Source organism: Candoia aspera, chromosome 2 (genome assembly GCF_035149785.1).
Source record: "Candoia aspera isolate rCanAsp1 chromosome 2, rCanAsp1.hap2, whole genome shotgun sequence".
NCBI lineage: Eukaryota > Metazoa > Chordata > Lepidosauria > Squamata > Boidae > Candoia > Candoia aspera.
The window spans coordinates 45,132,440-45,155,444 of NC_086154.1; the positions used below are offsets into that span (position 1 = coordinate 45,132,440).

At 39.6% G+C, this 23,005-nt stretch overlaps 1 protein-coding gene across 1 annotated transcript in view; it reads left to right on the forward strand.

Annotated features, from left to right (window-relative positions):
* The window catches only part of KBTBD12 (kelch repeat and BTB domain containing 12), a 93,464-nt gene that overhangs the window by 60,303 nt on the left and 10,156 nt on the right, over window positions 1–23,005 (forward strand). The window contains exon 5 of the mRNA XM_063291703.1: window positions 9,225–9,422. Coding sequence (XP_063147773.1) covers window positions 9,225–9,422 — 198 coding nt within the window. The remainder of the gene's footprint in view (window positions 1–9,224; window positions 9,423–23,005) is intronic.

A 23,005-nucleotide genomic window follows, 5' to 3' on the forward strand; every position in this document is an offset into this window, starting at 1 on the left:
AGAAGAAGATGGACTCTTCTTAAAGACAAACCAATTTCATAATCACATGACCTTTCATGGATATAGAAGGTTTCTAACTTTGCTTGAAATGTTACACATTGATGATTAATAACTATACCCCTGAAGAATCTGTGTAATGATCAAGTAGCAACAGTAAGAACAGACCACGGAACTACAGACTGGTTTAAGATTGGGAAAGGAGTACAGCAGGGCTGTATACTCTCACCCTACCTATTCAACTTGTATGCAGAACACATCATGCAACGTCCTGGGCTTGAGGAATCCAAGGCTGGAGTTAAAATCACTGGAAGAAACATTAACAATCTCAGATATGCAGATGATACCAGGAACTAAGGAGCCTTATGATGAAGGTGAAAGAAGAAAGTGCAAAAGCTGGCTTGCAGTTAAACCTTAAAAAAACCAAGATTATGGCAACCAGCTTGATTGATAACTGGCAATCAGAGGGAGAAAATGTAGAAGCAGTGAAAGACTTTGTATTTCTAGGTGTGAAGATTACTGCAGATGCTGACTGCAGTCAGGAAATCAGAAGACGTTTAATCCTTGGGAGAAGAGCAATGACAAATCTTGATAAAATAGTTAAGAGCAGAGACATCACACTGACAACAAAGGTCTGCATAGTTAAAGCAATGGTATTCCCAGTAGTAACATATGGCTGTGAGAGCTGGACCATAAGGAAGGCTGGGAGAAGGAAGATAGATGCTTTGGAACTGTGGTGTTGGAGGAAAATTTTGAGAGTGCCTTGGACTGCAAGAAGATCAAACCAGTCCACACTCCAGGAAATAAAGCCAGACTGCTCACTTGAGGGAATGATATTAAAGGCAAAGCTGAAGTACTTTGGCCACATAATGAGAAGACAGGACACCCTGGAGAAGATGCTGATGCTAGGGAGAGTGGAAGGCAAAAGGAAGAGGGGCCGACCAAGGGCATGATGGATGGATGATATTCTAGAGGTGACGGACTCATCCCTGGGGGAGCTGGGGGTGTTGACGACCGACAGGAAGCTCTGGCATGGGCTGGTCCATGAAGTCATGAAGAGTCAGAAGCAACTGAACAAATAAACAACAACTATACCCCAAATCAGTCCATAACACAAAACAATCAATGGTTTAAACTGGAGAAACTGGAATATGGCATGCAGACTGTTAGTCGGTCATATCCTTATATATTTCTTATATATTTCTGTGTTTGACTATAGCTCTGAGGATATCAGCTCACCAAGTTAGTAGCAAGTCTTTTCTATAGCTTTTTGGGACATAAATGTCCCACCTTCTCTTTTTAAAATAATTTTTATTGAAAAATTTAACAGCAATAAGAATACAAACTAAAATAGAGCAGAGAAAACAAAAAAAGGAAAGAGAGAAATAAAAGAAAAAGCTAAAAGTGCAATAAGAAAAAAAGATTTAAAAAGATATAAAGATATAAAGAAGTGGCTTCTAATATTCTTCACAGCAGTTATTTCCTATTGATCCATCTGCATATTATAACCAAAATTATTATCCCACTTTATCATACATTCTTTAACTTGAACTTCCTCTGTTTCAAATTTCAACAAAGGTTTATATGTTTTAGCACTTACATATTCATCTTCGGTACACAATTGTACTTCAAATTCTCTCTTACTTGCTCCATACCATAAGTCTTTTAACCCATTTTGAATCTTTCTGATAACTGTAAATGGGAAAAACATTGATAACTATATCCTTCTGCCATTAGTTGCTCTCTTGCAGGGACGACTAACCCACCATAGGTCCTTACCCAGAAGACCCACTCTCAATGTTAACGAATACTATCATCAAAATAAACATCCGATTACCCATAATTTGATTTCATAAATATGTACTTACTACCCATCTCATTTTAACAATATTGCAAATTCTTAGAATTCACTGCAGTAGTAGAGTTCTGAGAAAGCTATTAAAAAACAGAAAACACTGCATTGAAAGAGACTTTCTGTGAGTGCCATGGTAAGCTGATGTTCTGCTGGTTAGCGGGACAGTGTTTGCGAGGAGAATCACAGCTGGATGCTGGATCCAGACCAACAAAATCTCTCTGGAAGAAGAGATAGTTAAAATTATCTGTGTGACTCTGGACAGCTGCTCCTTATGAGCAGACTGCAGAAACTGCCATTTTGCAGTCGGCTTATAAATTGGGTGGCTGGGAGACATGATTTCATCAAGCTCACACTCGCAAGGCAGCTTTCTAAGCTTGACCAAGCCCCACATCTTAATCACTTTGGGGGGATTAATTTTGTGTGTGTGTGTGTGTATTGGAGAGATTAAGATCCTTCAGATCAGCAAGGTTTTACTGTATTCAGTGGGTGAGTTCCATTCTCCTCAGAGGACAATGGAGTAAAATTGATTTTAAGTTTTGGAAATATATGATTTTTTTGGACCATGTAGCAAAAGGGTGCTTAGAATATGGATTTTGGAAAGTTATCAACGGATTAAGGGTCCAGTGGGATTTGGAATTACAGCTTTGAATTAATTAGAAGAAATTTCCTAGTGGGAAAATTTATTTATTTATTTATTATTCAAATTTAATTACTGCTCATCTCCTCCAAAAGAGGGACTCTGGGCGGTTTACAATAAAATCAAGCTCCAAACATAAACATTAAAATCTCATAAAAGCAGCGACATCACAATTATTATAAAATTTGTTGTTTATTCGTTTAGTCGCTTCCGACTCTTCGTGACTTCATGGACCAGCCCACGCCAGAGCTTCCTGTCGGTCGTCAACATCCCCAGCTCCCCCAGGGACGAGTCCGTCACCTCTAGAATATGTTATAAAATACAATAAATAAATATAAAATCCAAGAAGGTATAAAATCCAAGCTGGTGGGAGGGACTCTAGGGTGCGAGCCACCCCCAAAAATGGTTATTCAAATGGTGACTGTTTGGTCTCTTTATGATAAGGAGACCTTGAAGCTTGGACATTAGAGGGAGCTAGAGAATTTTTAAAAATGGAACAGAAATCTGTAACATAATTTTTTAAATATTTTTCTGCCAAGCTGCTTAATAAGATAGATAAACTTCTTAATAAGATGGACAGAGCAGGTTGTAATGAAGTTACAGAACAAAACAAGTAGTAATGGATGATTATGAAATTACTTTGAAGGGGGACTCAAATGTAACAAGTAATGAGAAAGATATGGAGAAAGATACAGGCACCCAAATGGAACCAGTGGATGACTTGTTTCCTAAGGGAGATGTACAAATATTGAACCAGGAAACTGACTTGGATAATTTTTTTTAACTGGATATACAAAAGGAATTTATTAGAAGTGACAAGCAAAAGGATTACTTACTGGATATACAAAAGAAATCTGTTAAAGTTCTGAAAGATTTTTGCTTTCAAACACAGATGAACAGTAAACTAGCTTTGGGATTCTTTTTGAAGGAGTTAAAGAATATTTTTTAAAGACTCAGGGAAGGATTACAAGGTTGGCCTATTGGATCAGGGCTAAAAAAGGAAAATACTTATATCTGGTTGCACTTACTGGACTTTTGCTGACAAAGAACAATTAACAAAGGATTTGGGGTGGTTTTTTTTACTTAAGAGATGAGCTATGGGGTAAAGAGAGATTATGTTGTACTTAGAGATGGTGATAAGCTATTAAAATTGTCTTTACTTGCTGGGATGAAGGGGGAAGTTACTTCTTTCTTTTTCTTTTCTTTTTTTTTTCTTCACACTTTTTTCTTTTCTTCGTATTTTTATGTTTGTTTTTTGTAGTTTGTATTGGCTTTTATTCCTTTTATTTATAATTCTTAATAAAATTAATTTTTAAAAAGAAAACATTGCATTGAAGAGGCAGTTCCAGCACAAATCGATGCAATTAAAAAACAAAGATACATAAGAAAATAGTTACTTTGCCATTATATAAGCTTCTCAGGAGGATGGATACAGCATAGATAAATAAATGGGAATATTTGTATGAGGACCACTATATGCTGTTAAACTTAATTAAAGAATAAATCTGTTTTTAATTGTAAATGTACAAAGGTTCCTACTAAAAGCAAATAAGATTGCATCATATGCAGCTCCTTGTTTTATTGCTTCTGAAAAGTGAGTCCTCATTTTCTCTGAATCTACAGTGTGGACACTATTTATTTGCTAGACCTCTTTCAGTTTGTAATATTTCAGCTTGTGATTTTTTCCAACCAATGATGAATAAGCTTCTGCTTTGTTCTCACCCAAAATGTGTGATTTGCTAAGTATAAACACATTTGAGGACCTGTTGATTATCTGTCTTTGCTGAAGCCAACTGAGAACTTGTCTGTCAATTAACATTTAAAACTGACCGTTGATCATTATCAGCCCTTGGCTGGCTCTTTATGTAATGTTTATCTAGTGATATAGATGCAGGAATTTCTGGGTGATATTCAGCATGATTTAAAGATTATGAATTGCCTACTTAGTTCATAGAAGAGAAAATGTCAAACACAGTTTTACAATCTGATCCTGAACAAGTTATGAAATCAGACTGTTCAGTGGTATATTTCCACATTTTCTAGGCCCATAGACACATTTGATTGTTTTTAGGTGTTATGAATAGTATACCATAGAACCTCGCATAAACATGGCACCTCATTAAAGTACACACATCTTTTTTCACATTTCCTCATAAGCCTGAAAAAAGATGCAGATGATTTAAGAGTTCCATTAACTTAGTGTGCATTGTCCTAATAGGTAGCATGGCCTGTGAGAAAATGGCTGCTGTGTGGATGTGACTAATCATAAAATGTACTTCTGTGGGAGAACAGTAATTTCACCCACCAAGTAACTTGCACAAGCAACCAAGTACCAGAAAGAGGCAGGACCTAAGCCTGAGAACACAAAAACATGAAAAGACAATAAGGGTAGAATCTGAACCTGAGAGCATAAAGCTAGTCATGGGAATCCTGATGTTTGCTTCAACAAAACACCCATGTTGCAGAAAGCAGCCCAGTCAAGTTAAAAGTCTATTAATTTGCCATATAATTTCCTTAGCCATTCTCTCAGAATCACACCTCCCAATCTTTCCTCTTTCTTGTTCTATCACTGTCAAGATCACTCTCCATGTTTTTCTTTCTCTCACATACAATATAGAGCATTTTTTCATCCACAAGTGCTTGGACTTCATTTATCTCTCTCTCTTGCACCCTGATGCCCATTTCTCTCCCTTCTCTTTTTCCCATCATCGTTTTCCCATCACTCCTAACCTGCTGTCATTCTCCATTTTCCACTGTCCTCCCCCATCCCCTGCAAGCTTACTAATTCCTTTTGGGGGGGAAAATGGTAAGTGGCCCATGTTTAATACAGATGCATTTTAAATAAATAACTGGAATTGCTTTGGATTGCGGAATGTTTCCCAGATAAACAAATAAATGCAGATTAAAATTGGGAAGGGACACCATGACAGGGAAGGCAAGTGGAATTTGTGGAGCTCTAGATCTCAGTCTTGATGTGGCTTGTACTGCAAAGAAAAGTGCTGTTCTGATACTCATATGGGCATTTTTCCCCCCATCCTCAAAAGACAAATCTTGAAACAAAGTTGAAACAAGGGTAACACATAAATAATTGTGCAAAAGTAGGTAAAGATATGAGCTATGATGCCTTACCTGTTGCTGGATCAAAATCCAGGAACACATCTTTGAAATCTGTCATGGGCATGCAGAAAGAATGAATCAGTAAAGCTTTGGAAGGGAAAAGCTTCAGATCTGTTTCTGTGCTGGGAAGATATGTAGGTACCTATGAGAAATTGGATGCCCTATGAGACATTCTGCTCCAAACAATGCAATGTTGGTAGCACAATGTGAGTTTATCTAAGATACCTCTGGGATGCTAAACCAGTCAAGACACACAGCTCAGGGCTCTCAGTTCACTTATAATTGGTAGAGTTTCCTTTTGTCAAGAGAATTATAATGAGGATACCAATTAGCATTTACTGAATTGTTGAAACAATTCAGAAATATTGTTATGTCAGATTTAGTGTGGGGTTGTCAAATGACACAACTTTCTCTATCTCAGGCCATGCACAGAGAATTCAGAAATATGCATTCTGAACCATGGTTGAATTGCTTGCATTAGCAGGGGAAAGGCTGTAGGTCAGTAGTTCAGCTATGCGTATAAATGCTTAGTGTAGAACTTTGCCCCCCTTGTTTACAAAGGTGTCTCCCACAAAAAAAGATCTTGGGTTAGGAAGAACTTCTACCTGAAAGGCCTTTAACCCAAATCAAGACTGACATAGGAATATAGAAACCCTTGCTCACTACTGCGGATTCTTCCATATACAGTACTACATAAATAAGTAAATAAATATAAGTAAATATATACAGTATACACACACATTCATGTATATATTTACTTATTTATATTTATTTATAAATAATGGAAACATTTTTTAAAAATGGGCAAGCCAAAAGCCTGGTGGGCACCAAGAAGAGTTTTTACCAACACAGAGAGAGCCATCTGCACCTGGTCTACAAATCTGATTTAAATAACTAGGTGGGCAGACTTGGATCAGTGCTTAGGTTTATCATAAGTCTGAGAGACACGGGGGTAAGCTAGTGAAACCAAAATATGAATGTCATATAGTAAAATAGATTTTAAAAATTTGATAACACAGTGCTTTATTTGAGTCCTAACTTTCCCACTAAAATCAGTAGGATATAAAAGGACTTGCACATGCATTGAAAGTATAGCTCCCAGAATTCCCAGCCAACAAGTGAACTACAAGTTGAGAATGTCTGGAAAGACCAAAGTTAGGGATGGCTGTGGGGCACATCATGGCATGAATGTATCTGTTGTTCCTTCAAACTGCATAGCTTAAAACTGGAGTTTCCAGCATGGCACCTTTAAACATCAAAGTGCTTGGGGAACTTCTAGAGCAGTGTTTCTCAACCTCAGCAACTTTAAGATGTGTGGACTTCAACTCCCAAATAATGCTGGCTAGGGAATTCTGAGAGTTGACGTCTACACATCTTAAAGTTGCTGAGGTTGAGAAACACTGCTCTAGAATCTGCCAGACTCCCTATTTTACCTGTTATACCACTACTTTTCTTTTTAAGAAAAATAGTAGATATTTTTAATTAATAAAAAACTAGCATACTGTAAAAGAAAAAAACAAACTTTTCAAAAATAGCTGTGGGGCCCAAAAATTGTGGGGGACTACAATCCAGGGGTTTCTTTAGATATCTGTCCAACTGCCCAGAAAAACAAGATAAAAGTAACTGGGGTGGTTGGGTGAATTGGGGGCGGGGGGCTTAAGATGCGTGGCAAGGAGCAACTTCAACATTTTACCATTTGGAAAATGGTTTTTTCATAACTTCCCATATCTAATACAGCAGCCACTTTGTGACAGTGGCCATGTTAATCTAACCACAGGAATGAAGACATCACCCAAACTGAACAGTATTTATAACATTTAGATTCCATGTAGATACTTACCTCAAATTAAACACCATTGTAATCTGTAGACGCCAGTTCTGGGGAATTGTTTGAAGGATCAGAGCCTGAGACTGTCCCAAAGTAATAGAATCAGTTAAAAATTTTGCTGCTGCTTCTGGTTACAATACACAAACATTTCTCCTTATTTGATTTGATTGCATAAACATTTACAAAATGTTTATTAGAAATTTCATTTCTTGTGCATTTCTGGGTGACCCAGTAGCAAGTTTTACACATGGCTTCCATCAAAATGAGAATTCTACAGATGGAGAAGTTTTATGTTCAAATCCAAATAATGTTTCATCAAGCATTTTATTACCAGACCAGACACTCGGACAGATAATTCCCATTTCACATGAATGCAGCTTTGTGCAAACATTCCATTAATGGCTTGTTTTTGTTTCCTCCCATCCTAACTCAACACTGTGTGTCTTTTGGTATGGGGGATGAGGTCTGTGCCCCAACAGCAAATATGTAAATAGTCTTTGGTAGGCTAGCTGAAACTATTACAGCTGAGGATATTCCTATACATACACCTCTGTTTTTCAAGGGTACATATTAAGTTTCTGAACAAGCAACTTTTCTCTGCTCTTTCCAACAGAAGAAGACATGAGTTAGCTCATCCATTGAAATGAATGTGAGCACCCATTCTTCCATCTAGGCACTGGAATGGTGGTGCTGTAAAAAAACAGGACTAGGGTATATGCTCATTTGTGCAGAGGGATATATTCTTGCAAATAAACTCTCTCTCTCTGGGAAGGGCTATGTGCAAGTTTTCTAGGGAAAAATGCAAAAACCTTCATATTAATCCTGGACATTTGGTGTACATGCATGTTATTTCAAAGCACCCAGTCATGAAATTCTTCCATAGAATAGTGGGAAATTATATATGACCCAAGTACATAGCATAGCCGTCTAGGTCCACCTGTTGATTTCAGGAGAGTTTACAAATGCATAACCATTAAGGCTCTTTCCCCTTGTTCTCTTGGGATGCAGTTCTGAGCTACTATGTGAGCAATTTGGATGAGTGCTATAAGTACATCCTAATAAATTATTTCTGCCATTTTCTAAAGATACTTCTTGCTTTAGCCGCAATTGCCAAAGCATTGTAGGAGGTTTGTTTTTGGCAGACAGGCAATGATTTCTATTATTGTTCTTTTGTTTAATTAACAATATTGAAATACGAGTTCTTTCTGTATGTGTGTGTGTGTGCATGCATACGTTGTAGCAAAATTGCTTTTTTTCTGTGGCACAAGACTCACATCTTCCAATTCACTTCTGTTCTGCAGATACCATATTTTACAAGATTAAACCACAGTATTCCGTATCTGGGAAAATGAGGGAGATAGCACATGCCTTGCTTTTATGACGACAATGAGGAGGAATATGATTCTTTGAATGTAGTAGATAAATGTATTCTTCAGAGTCTGTATTTCCCAGAAATAAACATTCAGAGAGACAAAGATTTCTCAATTTTTCCCATTTTATTTTCCATCATTTTGTGGCTCTAGTTCATTTATTCATTCGTCTTGAATTCTTTAGAGAGTCTTCTGCTTTGGAACACATTTAGCATGTTTTTCTAAGGGGAAGGGGATTTTTTTCCAATATACGAGATCGTTTTTCCTCATAGAACGTTGGATTGTTCCTTTTTGCAAGGGAGAAAGACACTGAAATTGTGGGGTTGGACAGAAAGGATAACCTAGCTGCCAGAAAGTGAGAAGATCCACTCTGATGAACCATTTTTATTCTCCTTGGAATCTTTCTCTCTCCCTCCACAGGTGGAATTGGCTGCCTTGATCGTGACAGAGGACAGGCACGGCAATGTCTTGATGCTGTGGAGATCTATAACGCTGAGGGGAATTACTGGCGAGACGGGCCTCCAACGCCTTACCCTCTTCTTTCCCTAAGAAGCAACTCTACCTGTGCTGGTGCTGTGGAAGGGAAACTCTATGTCTGTGGGGGATTTCGTGGAGCAGGTCTGGAGAAATCCAAAGAGAATGTTGCTATGTTTGCAATGTGCTTGAAGAGTCACCCCAAATATCACTCTCCTAACATACACTGCATCCCAATCAATTTTAATTATTTTTTTCCTATTTCTGATTCCAGCACCATAAACAGTCTGAGCAAGCCGTGGTCCATGGGTGTTCATGGGGGGAGCAAATGACAAAACATGCATCACAAGGTTGCAATACAAACTCTGCATCTTTTGTATTTGTATCAGGATGCTGCATGCAAGCGCATAAAAGGCAAACCTTGTGTCATGACATCACAATGCACTTTTCATTATTTTAACAAAAATCTTAGCTTTATGTGGACCTCCACTGGACCTATATAATAATAACTTGGAATATCTCAAGTTTATGTCAGTTTGCAGAGGAAGTTCAAAATCACATACATTTTTACAAATAGGTGTTTATAATCATATAGCAATTATGGTCAAACAATTTTGACCTTGATATAAGTTCTTCCGTATGCATATTATCTGAGGTCACATTTATTTATTATCTACATTTATATTCCACTTTTCCTCCAGGGAGCTCATAGCATTATGGATGTTTTCCTCCCTCCTTCCTCCCCGCCCCCATTTTATCATCAGAACAAATCTATGTAATACGTAGGTTAGACTGAAAGTATGGCCAAAGTCATTCAATAACCTTTATAGCTAAGTGCGGGTTGGAGCTGGATATCCCCAATGTTAATTCTATATTGTAATCACTACATTGTTGTTCTTTATCATCATACTGCAAATAACAGCTTTCTTTGCATATGTGTATGAACAAGGACTGGATGTTAGTTTTCTCATGAAACAGGACGGCATTCAGGCTTTCAGAAATAGGACAACATTTATAGCCATTTAAGAGCAATGTAGTCCTACTTCTGTAAACATTAGTCCACAATTCTCCAAGGAAGGCTTTTCCCATCAAACAGCAAACAACATGGAACAATCAGCCCACAGTTTTGCATTTTCATGGTCACAGCATCAACAATAGAACCAACTATTGTCCTTCCTTTCCTAATTCATCAGCATATTTGTGTTTGTTGCTTTCTTTAAAAAAATCAAGCAGTTTCAGGTGTTTGGCATTAATATTACAGTGGTAGGTGTTTGAGTTATAGACGGCATTATTGATAGACACCTTTCCTAACAGAAGGAAAAGGCAGGCAGGAAGAGGTGGTCAAAAAGTCAAGATGGCGGCCACAGCTGTGGAATCAAAGCTTGGTCCCAGAAATGCATGTAGAAAAAGGGGCAGGGCTTTGATCATGAGGCTGTCATTTTGGCTTTTTTGACATACCCTCAGTGGACATCCCTGGAAGGTAAATTGTCTTGCACTAACAAGTGTCAGGTTAGATTAGATGATTTGGTCACAAACACTTTCAACTTCATACCCATCTTTTCTGCAGCAGTGGTTCCTGCTGTCTTGAATGTCATCTGAATTTCACATCATTTAAACACTTATTGTACTGATTCTGATTACTGTTGTGCCCAACGCGGGTACTTCTACAAGCTAGTGTTTCTGCCTTCCCACCAAATTTTCCCACTGCTGCTGAGAAATTAACCAGTGTCCCACTAGCTATCCAAGGGAAGGTAACAATAATTGATCCTCCAGCCAGAACTCTGTTCTTCTTGTTGCCGCATTTGTTTTTTAGTGAGGGGGAAAAATAGGATCCTAGTGCATTAGAGCAGCAGTGCTGCCTCATAAATCCAATGAGCAAGATGAATAATGGGAACAAGGCACAAGAGTGCCTTGCCTTCGGGACAGGAGTGATCCAAGGAGCTGGGAGACAGACAGAGTGAGAGTTTCCCCCTTGGAAAACCACCTGCCTCACAACTCCACAACAAGAACCACAATGCTCTCTGCAGCATTGACTGTGCACCAGAATGTAGTTGCTGAAGAGCATCATGGTGACCCAGGGATGTGGCATCCATCTCAGATTGGCATAACTCAAATGTATGTGAAGGGCCTCTGTTTTCCAGTTACCTTAAAATATTTTTCCTCTGGAAAAGAGGGCACTTTAGGAAAATTAAGTGTCTTGATGAATTACTGAAGATTATAGAAAGTGCTGCTATTTGTTATTGGTTTCTCCATTCTGCAGCCAACTTTACTGCCCATCCTTTCACATCTGGAATATCTCCTTTGAAGGACATCCTTCATGAGATCATTCCTTCAATCTGTAAATTATGTGTTATTCTTGGGATAATTGTAGTCTTTAAACATAGCTCTAATAAATGTCCATAGGATTTCAGTGACTCTAAAATCAGTGGTTTGCGGGTGACAACCTCAGAGCTATTACAGTCTTCTATTCCTTTTCTTGGCCAATTCTCCTATGTTTTGAGTGTTCATCAGAAGTCTTATTAGTAAGCAACAGTGCACTATTAAATAGTTTTACTAAAGCTTCCCAACCCCAGGAAGGAAGTGAAGGCATTTCCAAAATAGAAAAATTACTTACTTACTTTGTTTATATGCTGCACATTCCAAAAGCTTAGTCAGAAACATATTGACTCTTTTCTCTCTTGATTTCTCCATCAATGTTGCTTTTATTTACATCTCCATCAATGTTGCTTTTATTTACATCTGTGGTAACGACATAAAGTACTGTAATCTGTTGCTGCTTCATGTATACAGTACAGTAATACATTAACTGGTATCTAAATTAGGGCAGGATATGTCTGAGGGCCACAATATTAGCATGAACTTACAAGACTCATTATGTGTTTGCACTGCAGTCACCAAAATGAGGCCAAAGTCCTTGACTGCTGCTTCTAAGTTTGTTTAGTCAGAGTTTAGAAAGCAACTTACAATTCAAAGTAAGTTACAATTGATGAGATTAAAATAAAATTCAGGCAAGAACATAATTAAAACATCATAAAATATATTAATATAACAGACTGAACTCAAAAGTCAAATACACTTGCAGGCCAGACTAAATAAAAACTTTTTGTCTGCCAGGAATGATAGCAGAGAGGGAATTAGCTTGAGTCCCCTTAGCTGGTAGTTTCAAACTATGAAAAGATGTTTCAGAAAGTCACCAGACCTCTTATCACATGTTTCCCTCAAATGTTCCTCCAGTGGGACGATAACAAGAGGAGGACCTCTCTGGTCAGTCATACGACCTAGAAAAGTTGGCTTCTCAAATTACTGGATCCCAAATAGTATGGGGATGTATATTAGAACCAGGATTCTGAGTCATGCATTTTAACAGACCAGGAGCAGTGGAATGATTTTGACAAAGGGATTGTGTGATTTCTATAATCACTCCTGATTGCTAGACTGACTTGGCCGCAAACATTCTGGGTCAGCTGAAGTGTCTAAACACTATCCAAAGTCAGCTTATTCAAAACATGTTAAACCATTCCAAGCAAGGTAGTGACAAAAGCATGTGTCCCTATGATCAGAACAGTTGTTTCCATTAATGGGCCTATGTAGCACACCAGCAAAGGCAAAAGCATTCCTGGCCCCTGCTGAGATATGTTCACAGCTGGGTTCAGAAGAACCCCAGCTGGCAAGCCGAGTCTTCAGAAAGCGTGTAACCCATGCATCACAGACTGAATCCATTTCCTACTCTGCCTTTGGGTTGTTCAGAAATAGCTTTGCCTTACCTGGATTAAGCCTCGATTAAGCCTGCTTTAGAGGAGGATGGTTGGGACAATTGCCCTGGGCTGCACACATGGGGAGGCCTACATCAAAATATAATTCAGTATTTGAAGTAGAATCATAGAGTTGGAAGGTATCTTAAATAACATCTAATCCAACCCCCCAAGCAGTACAGGATCCAGTACAACATCTCTGGCAGCTGTCCATCCAGCCTGTGATTGAAGACCTCTAGTAAAGGACAGTTCACCATTTCATGTGCTAGTCTTTTCCACTGGCTGATGGCTTGCACAGTCAGGAAGTTCCTCCAGATTTCTAATCTGAAGCTGCTTCCCTGTAATTTTAACAATTGGTTCTGGTCCTGCCCTCTCGCAATGTAGAATAAGTCCTTCTCCTGGGACAATCCTCCAGATATTTGAGGACTGCTATTATATCTCCCCTCAGTCTTTTCTGTAGGCTAAGCTTACCCTGATCCTTTAACCGTCCCTCAAAGAGCTTGGTTTCTAGACCCCTTACCATCTTGGTAGCGCTCCTCTGAATCTGTTCTACTTTGCCACTGTTGTTTTAGAATGTGGTACTCAGATGGACACAGTACTCCAAATGGGGTCTGACTGGGGCAGAGTATTGTGAAACAATTATGCCCCATGATCTGGATTCTATGAACCTGTTAATGTGCCTCAAGAAAGCATTTGACTTTTTAGCAGCTGCATCACACTGTTTGCTCATGTGGTTGACAAAGATACTCAGATCCCTACTGCCAGGCCAGATCTCCCCCATCTTACACAAATGCCTTACATTTTTCCTACCCAAATACAGTAATAAATGTTTTTTTCCTCCCTAATAAAGTCTATTTTATTCATTTTAGCCCACTGCTCAAGCCTGCTTATATCTTTTTGAATCTTCTTTCTATTATCTAAAGTTTTATGCATCCCTCCAAGCTTTGTGTTATCTAAAGACTTTCTAAATGTTCCCTTAACTCCCTCCTCCAAGTCATTGATAAAAAATGTTGAATAGCTCAAGGTGCAAGAAAGAGTCTTCTGGAACTCTTCTCAATATTTGCCTCCAAACTGAAGGGGAACCATTAAGGAGCACTCTTTAGGTGTGTAGTTATTCAGCCAACTGTAGGTCTGACATACTTCACCATTTTATTAAGGAGATTACCATGAAGTGCTCTGTCAAAAGTTTTGCTGAAGTTTGGGTACACTATCTTTACAGCTTTCCCCTAACCTGCTTAGCTAAATACTATTATCAAAGAAGGAGATAAGTTTAATATGGCGTGGTTTGTTTGTGACAAATCCACACTGAATCCTGCTAATTGTAGCATGCCTGTCCAAGTGCTCACAAACATGCTGCTTGATAATCTGTTCAAGGACATTGCCCACTATAAATGTCAAGCTGACAGGTCTGAATTTTTCCCAGTCTTCCTCCTTCCCCTTTTTGAACATGGGAATGACATTTGCTTTCCTTAGTCTTCTGGAACATCATTGATCCTCTAGCCTGTGGCACACATCTTCTTAGTAGGTCAGGCTGGTGCCACTTATCTTCTCCACGGTAAATCAGTGGCAAGAAGGATATCTCTGGAGGAATCAGTTCTTGTAGTCCAGAGTTGCAGGGAAGCTACAAAAAGGTTGTAGGAGGAGGTTTGGGCTACCTGCCACAACATACAATCCTGGTGCCCAAGGATAAACAGTAACCCCACTCACAAACACACAAACACACACACACACAACATCAGAAGAGCTCATCTAACTTCCTGACCTAAACACCTGGGAGAAAAAGTCATTCTTTTTGGTTTCCCCATAAACTCCATTTACTATTAGCCTGCAATCCTGCTGTTTGATCTGCAGATTTAATCAATTTATGGCCCTTAAGTCATTCCACTATCCCACTCTTTCTGTCTTGTGCCAAGCTGGTAAGGGCCAGAGAACTAAAGCACTGACTATTGCGGTAGTCTAGGGCTATTGCACAATTCTGATAGACCACTGCTTTAGGTTTATTGGCAACAGGTTGTTCCACCATTCTATAGAGGATGTGAAAAGGCAACACTTCCATGCCATATTGTGCTGAACAGGTAGAGAGGTGCTTGTGGCTGGGAACTCTTTGCATGCAACAAAAGCAGGGCTACCAGAAGAATTTTGTCCGAAGTCTTTAGAATTCTTTACATTCTCTTTAGGGAGAATGGCAGCAGACAAACCTGGCTGGTGACCAGAAGGGACAGGCATGCCCAAATCAGCCTGAAATGGACAAGAAGTGCTTCTGCGATTCCTTCCCACTCCACTGCCCCTTTCCAAAGCTAGTCACCTGACTTTCTCTCTGCTTTAATGATAGAAAAGCACAACCAATTGTATACCCCTTGTTGCTGATGCTTTGGCTTAAGAGGGGAAACACTACATTTAACTACGGTGAAAATGAGGACTACTTAAGTCTCACTCATGGACTGGAGGTGGGATAAGGGCAACATCATGGGAACATGGCAGAAAAAATATGTTGACTGGGCACATGTGTGCTGTGGTTTGGTGCAAATAGGGAAAGACTGTAGATGAAATCAAATCCTCCAATAATTTTGCAATAAAAATAGCAGTTAGTTCTTCCATCATAAACTACCCCATCCTTTTGCTCTGAGGGGTAAAAAAAGCTAGGCTAGGGAGTTGGAGATGTTACAATTCTGTGTTTCTAGTTCCTTCTGACACAATCACTCCTAGATGAAATAGGCTTTAGTTTAGTTCCTACTAAAGTATATCAATTACTGCTTATTGTGCCCAACATTCTTTGCAGCAAGTCTGGAAGATCCTGCCTGACATCTGATTGACTGCCTTTGCCTGTGCTGAATTGGGCAACAGAGGAACAGACATTCTAACCTCTTGATAACAACAAACAATGTCATTATTGATTCTGTTTTTTTTCCAGTTGCTGAGCTTCTGTAATTGTCTTGTTGCTGTGGCTGATGGGTGGCAATTGATTCCATAGGTGTCATGCAGCAATAAGCTTTACCCATTAGCATTATAATAAGACAACTATAGCAGCCCGTTAGATCCAAAAAGGGCAGTGCAGAAAAAACGTAGCTACTATACCACAGGAGCAGCACTCCCATCAAAGACAGAAAGTAACAAAAAGAAGCCATAAAAAGGCAACCTAAACTTACACAATTGTTTCCACTGCCAGATTCAGAAAAACAAACTAATAATAGTTGCAGGAGAAATTGTTAATCTCCATCAGTCATCCTCCTCTTAAAATCAGATACTTGCTTCTAGCTCAGCACTCACTCAGTCTAAGATCAATGAAGAATCTAATATAACAACAGAACTTCTTTGCCCTATTACTCCATCTTATATGGACAGAAGGACTTTCAGAGCTTTCTAAAAAATATCCTTCAAGTATATCAGCAGAGGAACTGAATATTTTCAGAACACTAATGAAAACTGTGAAGCTTCAGCGCAATGTTATCCAAAGGCAGTGAGCTGTTTGGCATTCTGTCATGTCTCAGAAAATGGAGAGATACATAGCTGGAAATCTGTATTAACAGGAAATATTTTCTGCTTTGCCTGTAAGCTTTCACTCATCCATGGAAGTGAAAAATATTTTTGTGGAAGGAGGTTTTTCATACTGGAAGAAATATGAACAAAATATCAAGGAGCATGAAAAAAGAAAATATCCAACACCAAAAGAGCATGGCTTTTAAAGAAGAATGAAGAATGTACAATAAATGAATATGCTGAGAGCCAGAAATCAGACACTGGAAAGATGTATTGAAGCATATTATTGCCATTTTAAAATTTCTTGCAGAGAGAACTTCTATTCTCTGGTGATTACTGGATCATCCTCAATGGAATTTAACTTGGAACACTGGACTGAATTGCCCAGTTTAATCCTTTTCTTGAGTAGCACCTGGAAGAATATGAAAATAAAGGAAAGGGCCATGTTTCGTATCATTTTTCACAGTTCTGTGATGAGCCAATTAAACACATGGGAAATGAAGTTGTTATGAAAATCACTTAGGAGCTTATATAAGCAAAGTACTTTTCTTTCATTGTTCACTTTACATCAGGCATTTTTCAGATTTTTCACTGCTGCCACAATGAAGATTTTTGTTTGTTTGTTTTGTGCCACTTGACTGGCATATGAGAAAAGATGGTGTGAAATTTTTATCAGAATTCTCGAGAACTATGAACTTGACATCAAGAATTGCAAGGATTTAGATTTAGATCAATTTTATTACACCCTTTAGCCAGCAAATAATTGCAAGGATTCTCTCTAAGCAGTTTCAGAGTACCAATCGAAGCGAATATTTGTAGCCCAGGGTTGAACTGTGGAGTCCTTGGTGCTCTCTGAGCCTTGTTGTTTTCTTGCAGATGTTTCATTGCCAGACTAGGCGAACTGACATTTCATTGCCAGACTAGGCAACTTCTTCAGTGCCTAGGACACTGTCTGGCAATGAAACATCTGCAAGAAAACAACAAGACTCAGAGAGCACCAAGGGCTCCACAGTTTCAGAGTTGCAAGCTCACATTAAAAGAATGAACAATAAAACTGTTTTGTGCTGGCTATTCTTTCAACCTGTTTGGGCAAAACAATATGAGCGGTAGTTTTTATGCTATAAAATTGTGCCAGGTACTTTAAGTTCTATATATTATACCTAATGTTTATTCAGCATCTATCCACAGTATTGCAAAAGAATATTGGACACTGGTTCGAAACCCCCAAATATACCAAAGATCATTTTTTAAAACCTTTGAAAACAAGATGGCCCTGCAGCAAGCAATTTGGAAGACTCAATTAAAGTGATGAATGATTCTAAAGAGAAGAGGTTGGTAAAGTCAGAAGCAAACATTTTGCTGATGACAGAAAATGAAAGCATCTGAAATCAAGTATATACAAATAGTGAAAGTGAGAGGGGTGGGTCTCTTTGGGGCCACTCTCTTCTTTTCCTGAGTTGGATGACCTTCCTCCTCCTCCCCTTCTCCCACCCACCTTTAATTGCTATAACTTGGTGGGCAGGAGGACTGCAAATCAGCTGGAATACCTACAGTAAGTTCAGGCTGGAAATACAGAACAATATATTCAGACAAATCTCACATTAAGTGAGAGAAGAACTCTTCTGCTTATATAGAAGTTGAGAATTATTTGGCAACCTGCTAAGACTTGAACTGGTCTCTCAAAGTCTGAATTCTCTGGAGAGAGAGGTCTGATGAAATTGCATGACCGTACACACAAAGAACTTCACATTTTTCTTCCCTCCAGATTAAAACTTTTTGTTTGCTGCTTAGCTAAGCCTGCACATAATATTTTGAAGAAAATTTCAAAAGGAACTGGTTGCAAATGATATTGTTGCTTCCCATCTTAATCCAGTTCTGTCCATTTCAAATTCTGGAGGAGAAAGCTTTCTCCAATCTAATCCTGATAAAAACATAAATTACATTTTACAATACTGCAGTCAGGAAAGTCTTTGTTATTTGTTCTTGCAATAGAATGAGAACATCTGTAATGAGAAATGTTTCATGATCTCATGTCAGAATTCGTTATGAAGTAAATTAGGAAAAGGAAGACATGATTTTTTAAATAATTCCCTAAGGCAAAACTGCTTCAGCAAAGGATCGTTACCTTGTCATGATGCTGGAGCTTGAGCACCTCAATGATGCCATGAGCTAAACCGTGAAGGGCCACCCAAGACGGGAAGGTCATGACAGAGAGGTCAGACTAAATGCGATCCCTGGGGAAGGTAATGGCAACCCACCCCAGTATTCTTGCCATGAAAACTAAATGGATCAGTACAACCAGAGATATGTCGGTATACCATCGGAAGATGAGACCCCCACGTCAGAAGATAGTCAAAACGCTACTGGGGAGGAACAGAGGATGAGTTCAACTAGCCCCAGATGTGATGACGCAGCTAGCTCAAAGCCGAAAGGACGGCTAGCGGCCGACGGTGCTGGTGGTGAATGGCAAATCCGATGTTCTAAGGATCAACACACCATTGGAACCTGGAATGTAAGATCTATGAGCCAGGGCAAATTGGATGTTGTTTTTGGTGAGATGTCAAGATTAAAGATAGACATTCTGAGCATCAGTGAACTGAAATGGACTGGAATGGGCCACTTCACATCAAATGACCACCAAATCTACTACTGTGGACAAGAGGACCACAGAAGAAATGGAGTAGCCTTCATAATTAATAGTCAAGTGGCTAAAGCAGTGCTCGGATACAATCCAAAAAACGATAGAATGACCTCAATTCGAATTCAGGGCAAGCCATCTAACATCACAGTGATCCAAATATACGCCCCAACCACAGATGCTGAAGAAGCTGAAGTAGAGCAGTTCTATGAGGATCTGCAGCACCTACTGGACAACATGCCTAAAAGAGATGTTATTTTCATCACGGGAGACTGGAATGCTAAGGTGGGCAGTCAAATGACACCTGGAATTACAGGTAAGCATGGCCTGGGAGAACAAAACGAAGCAGGACATAGGCTGATAGAATTTTGCCAAGACAACTCAATGTGCATAACAAACACTCTCTTCCAGCAACCTAAGAGACGGCTTTATACATGGACTTCCCCAGATGGACAACACCGAAATCAGATTGACTACATCCTTTGCAGCCAAAGGTGGCGGACATCTATACAGTCGGTAAAAACAAGACCTGGAGCTGACTGTAGTTCAGATCACAAACTTCTTCTTGCACAATGTAGGATCAGACTAAAGAGATTAGGGAAGACCCACAGATCAGCTAGATATGAGCTCACTAATATCCCTAAGGAATATGCAGTGGAGGTGAAGAATAGATTTAAGGGACTGGACTTAGTAGATAGGGTCCCAGAAGAACTATGGACAGAAGTCCGCAACATTGTTCAAGAGGCGGCAACAAAATACATCCCAAAGAAAGAGAAAACCAAGAAGGCAAAATGGCTGTCTGCTGAGACACTAGAAGTAGCCCAAGAAAGAAGGAAAGCAAAAGGCAACAGTGATAGGGGGAGATATGCCCAATTAAATGCAAAATTCCAGAGGTTAGCCAGAAGAGATAAGGAATTATTTTTAAACAAGCAATGCGTGGAAGTGGAAGAAGACAACAGAATAGGAAGGACAAGAGACCTCTTCCAGAAAATTAGAAACATCGGAGGTAAATTCCAGGCAACAATGGGTATGATCAAAAACAAAGATGGCAAGGACCTAACAGAAGAAGGAGAGATCAAGAAAAGGTGGCAGGAATATACGGAAGACCTGTATAGGAAGGATAACAATATCGGGGATAGCTTTGACGGTGTGGTCAGTGAGCTAGAGCCAGACATCCTGAAGAGTGAGGTTGAATGGGCCTTAAGAAGCATTGCTAATAACAAGGCAGCAGGAGACGATGGCATCCCAGCTGAACTGTTCAAAATCTTCCAAGATGATGCTGTCAAGGTAATGCATGCTATATGCCAGCAAATTTGGAAAACACAAGAACAGCCATTTGATTGGAAAAAATCAACTTATATCCCCATACCAAAAAGGGAAGCAGTGAAAGACTTTGTATTTCTGGGTGCGAAGATTACTGCAGATGCTGACTGCAGTCAGGAAATCAGAAGACGCTTAATCCTTGGGAGAAGAGCAATGACAAATCTCGATAAAATAGTTAAGAGCAGAGACATCACACTGGCAACAAAGGTCCGCATAGTTAAAGCAGTGGTATTCCCCATAGTAACATATGGCTGCGAGAGCTGGACCATAAGGAAGGCTGAGAGAAGGAAGATAGATGCTTGAACTGTGGTGTTGGAGGAAAATTTTGAGAGTGCCTTGGACTGCAAGAAGATCAAACCAGTCCATACTCCGGGAAATCAAGCCAGACTGCTCACTTGAGGGAACGATATTAAAGGCAAAGCTGAAGTACTTTGGCCACATAATGAGAAGACAGGACACCCTGGAGAAGATGCTGATGCTAGGGAGAGTGGAGGGCAAAAGGAAGAGGGGCCGACCAAGGGCAAGGTGGATGGATGATATTCTAGAGGTGACGGACTCGTCCCTGGGGGAGCTGGGGGTGTTGACGACCGACAGGAAGCTCTGGCATGGGCTGGTCCATGAAGTCATGAAGAGTCGGAAGCGACTAAACGGATAAACAACAAAAGGCAAAACTGAGGCAATATAGTTAGTGAGATCTGAGAGCCAGTGTGATATAATAGTGCTGGAGTGGCACCAGAGGAGACCCAGGATCTAGTCCATCTTCAGCCATGGAAGATCCCTGGGGGACTTGGGAACAGACACATTCACTCAACCCAACCCACCTCACAGGGAGAAAAATGGGAAGAGGGAGGTCTGCGTAAACTGCTGTGAGTGGGAAAGGAATCCAGCAAATAAGAACAATATGCAACCTCACTTTTGTATACATTACTTATAAAACATGAAAAAGAGGATTGTTTGGGGAGCCTTATCTTTCACATGTAAAACCAATAATATATATTTGTCTTTCAGTGTTAATGCACTGTTTTCTTAATTCTGATATCAATATAGATGGTTTCAGTGTTGGAAGATGAACCTTTCTCTGTGTGGATGGGAGGATTCCTGAAAGTGAGAATCTGACCTGAGCAATGTTCAGTAAAGCAAGTTGAATAGCTTGGTGATATGTTTACAGAAAATACATGATGAGGTCTAGCAAGGTCTAGCATGCAGTCAACTACATCCAGCCAGGAGAGAGTCCAAAGTCATGTGCTCTGTCTCTGTGTGCCTGGGTTGAAAGGGCAGGAGGAAGTGACCTGAGATTAGCAATCTCTTAGACAGAGTGATAGACAAAGAGAGGACACAGCTGCTAAATGTTTAAGAACCAGCTCTGTTGGCTCCATTGCCACCATTGTGCTCTGAGCCATGGAACAGCTAACTGGCATGCTAGGCATCAAGGCTCACCTCTGCTGTCTATTGGCTTGCAAAATTCCAGAAAATTTAACAATTGGCTCTTGCAAGCTGTGCAAAGACACAGCACACTACTGGGAAGCAGGATACATCCTTAACTGTCCATCCTACTGCCCCCTTGTGGTCAGTAGAATATGAGGCACCAAAGACCCTTGCCATTAGATTCAGACTTCAGCATGTGGTGACGACTGCATGCATCTTTAATTTTTTCTTTTTATCAAATAGTGAAAAAATAACATTGATAAAGGATGCAAACAGAAGAATGCTGAGTTCCTGGCACTAGACCATCATCTAAAGCACCCTCTGTCCCATCACCTGTCTTGAAATGTATTTTAAAAATCAGCATCATCTAGAAGCCTCAGGAATCTGTGTAGTTTGGATTGTCATTTAAAGTAACTAGTTATCAGCAGTGGAAGTTAATACTGAGTGCAGATGATTACACAGTTACATGCCCTGGGTCTCATGGTTATCTCAGCATCTGCAAATGGTGAGTTGGCCATAGACAGGCTCCAGCTGGCACTGAGCATGGAGCTGTTCATAGAATCCAAGTGACTGCAAACCATGAATTTTTGTCCTTAACTTACTGCTTAGTATTGTTTCTTTCAAGCAATCATAATGAACATCAAGAGAGCTCATTATAAGTAGCTTGACATCCTTTTGCCAGCCTGCTGACACCAGGCAAGTCTTTCCCCCATCAAAGCAATCTGACTGCAGTTTGCCTGTTAAGTGTGCTGATTCTCTTAATATTGGGCTAATGATAACATTAATGCAAGAAGAAATTCTCTCCATCTCCTTGTTCACCCTACTTCCTCAATCTTCAGTCTATCTGTGAAGTTTCAGCAATCCTATTTTGCATTAGCATCTTTGTGTCAATTGCAGTGTTCAGTGTGCAGCCTTACTTACCCTGAGAAGCAATTTTCTTAAAATGAACATCCAGAACTATGCAGTAAGTATGCAAGTGTCACATAGTTTTCCTACAGGCTGTATTGCTAAACTTTTGCCATGAATCTACTGATTACAAGGCAAATGTTGCTGATCGGCAGTATGCGGGTTTTATAGATGCCTTTTCCTATCAAACTCAACCCTAAAGAGAC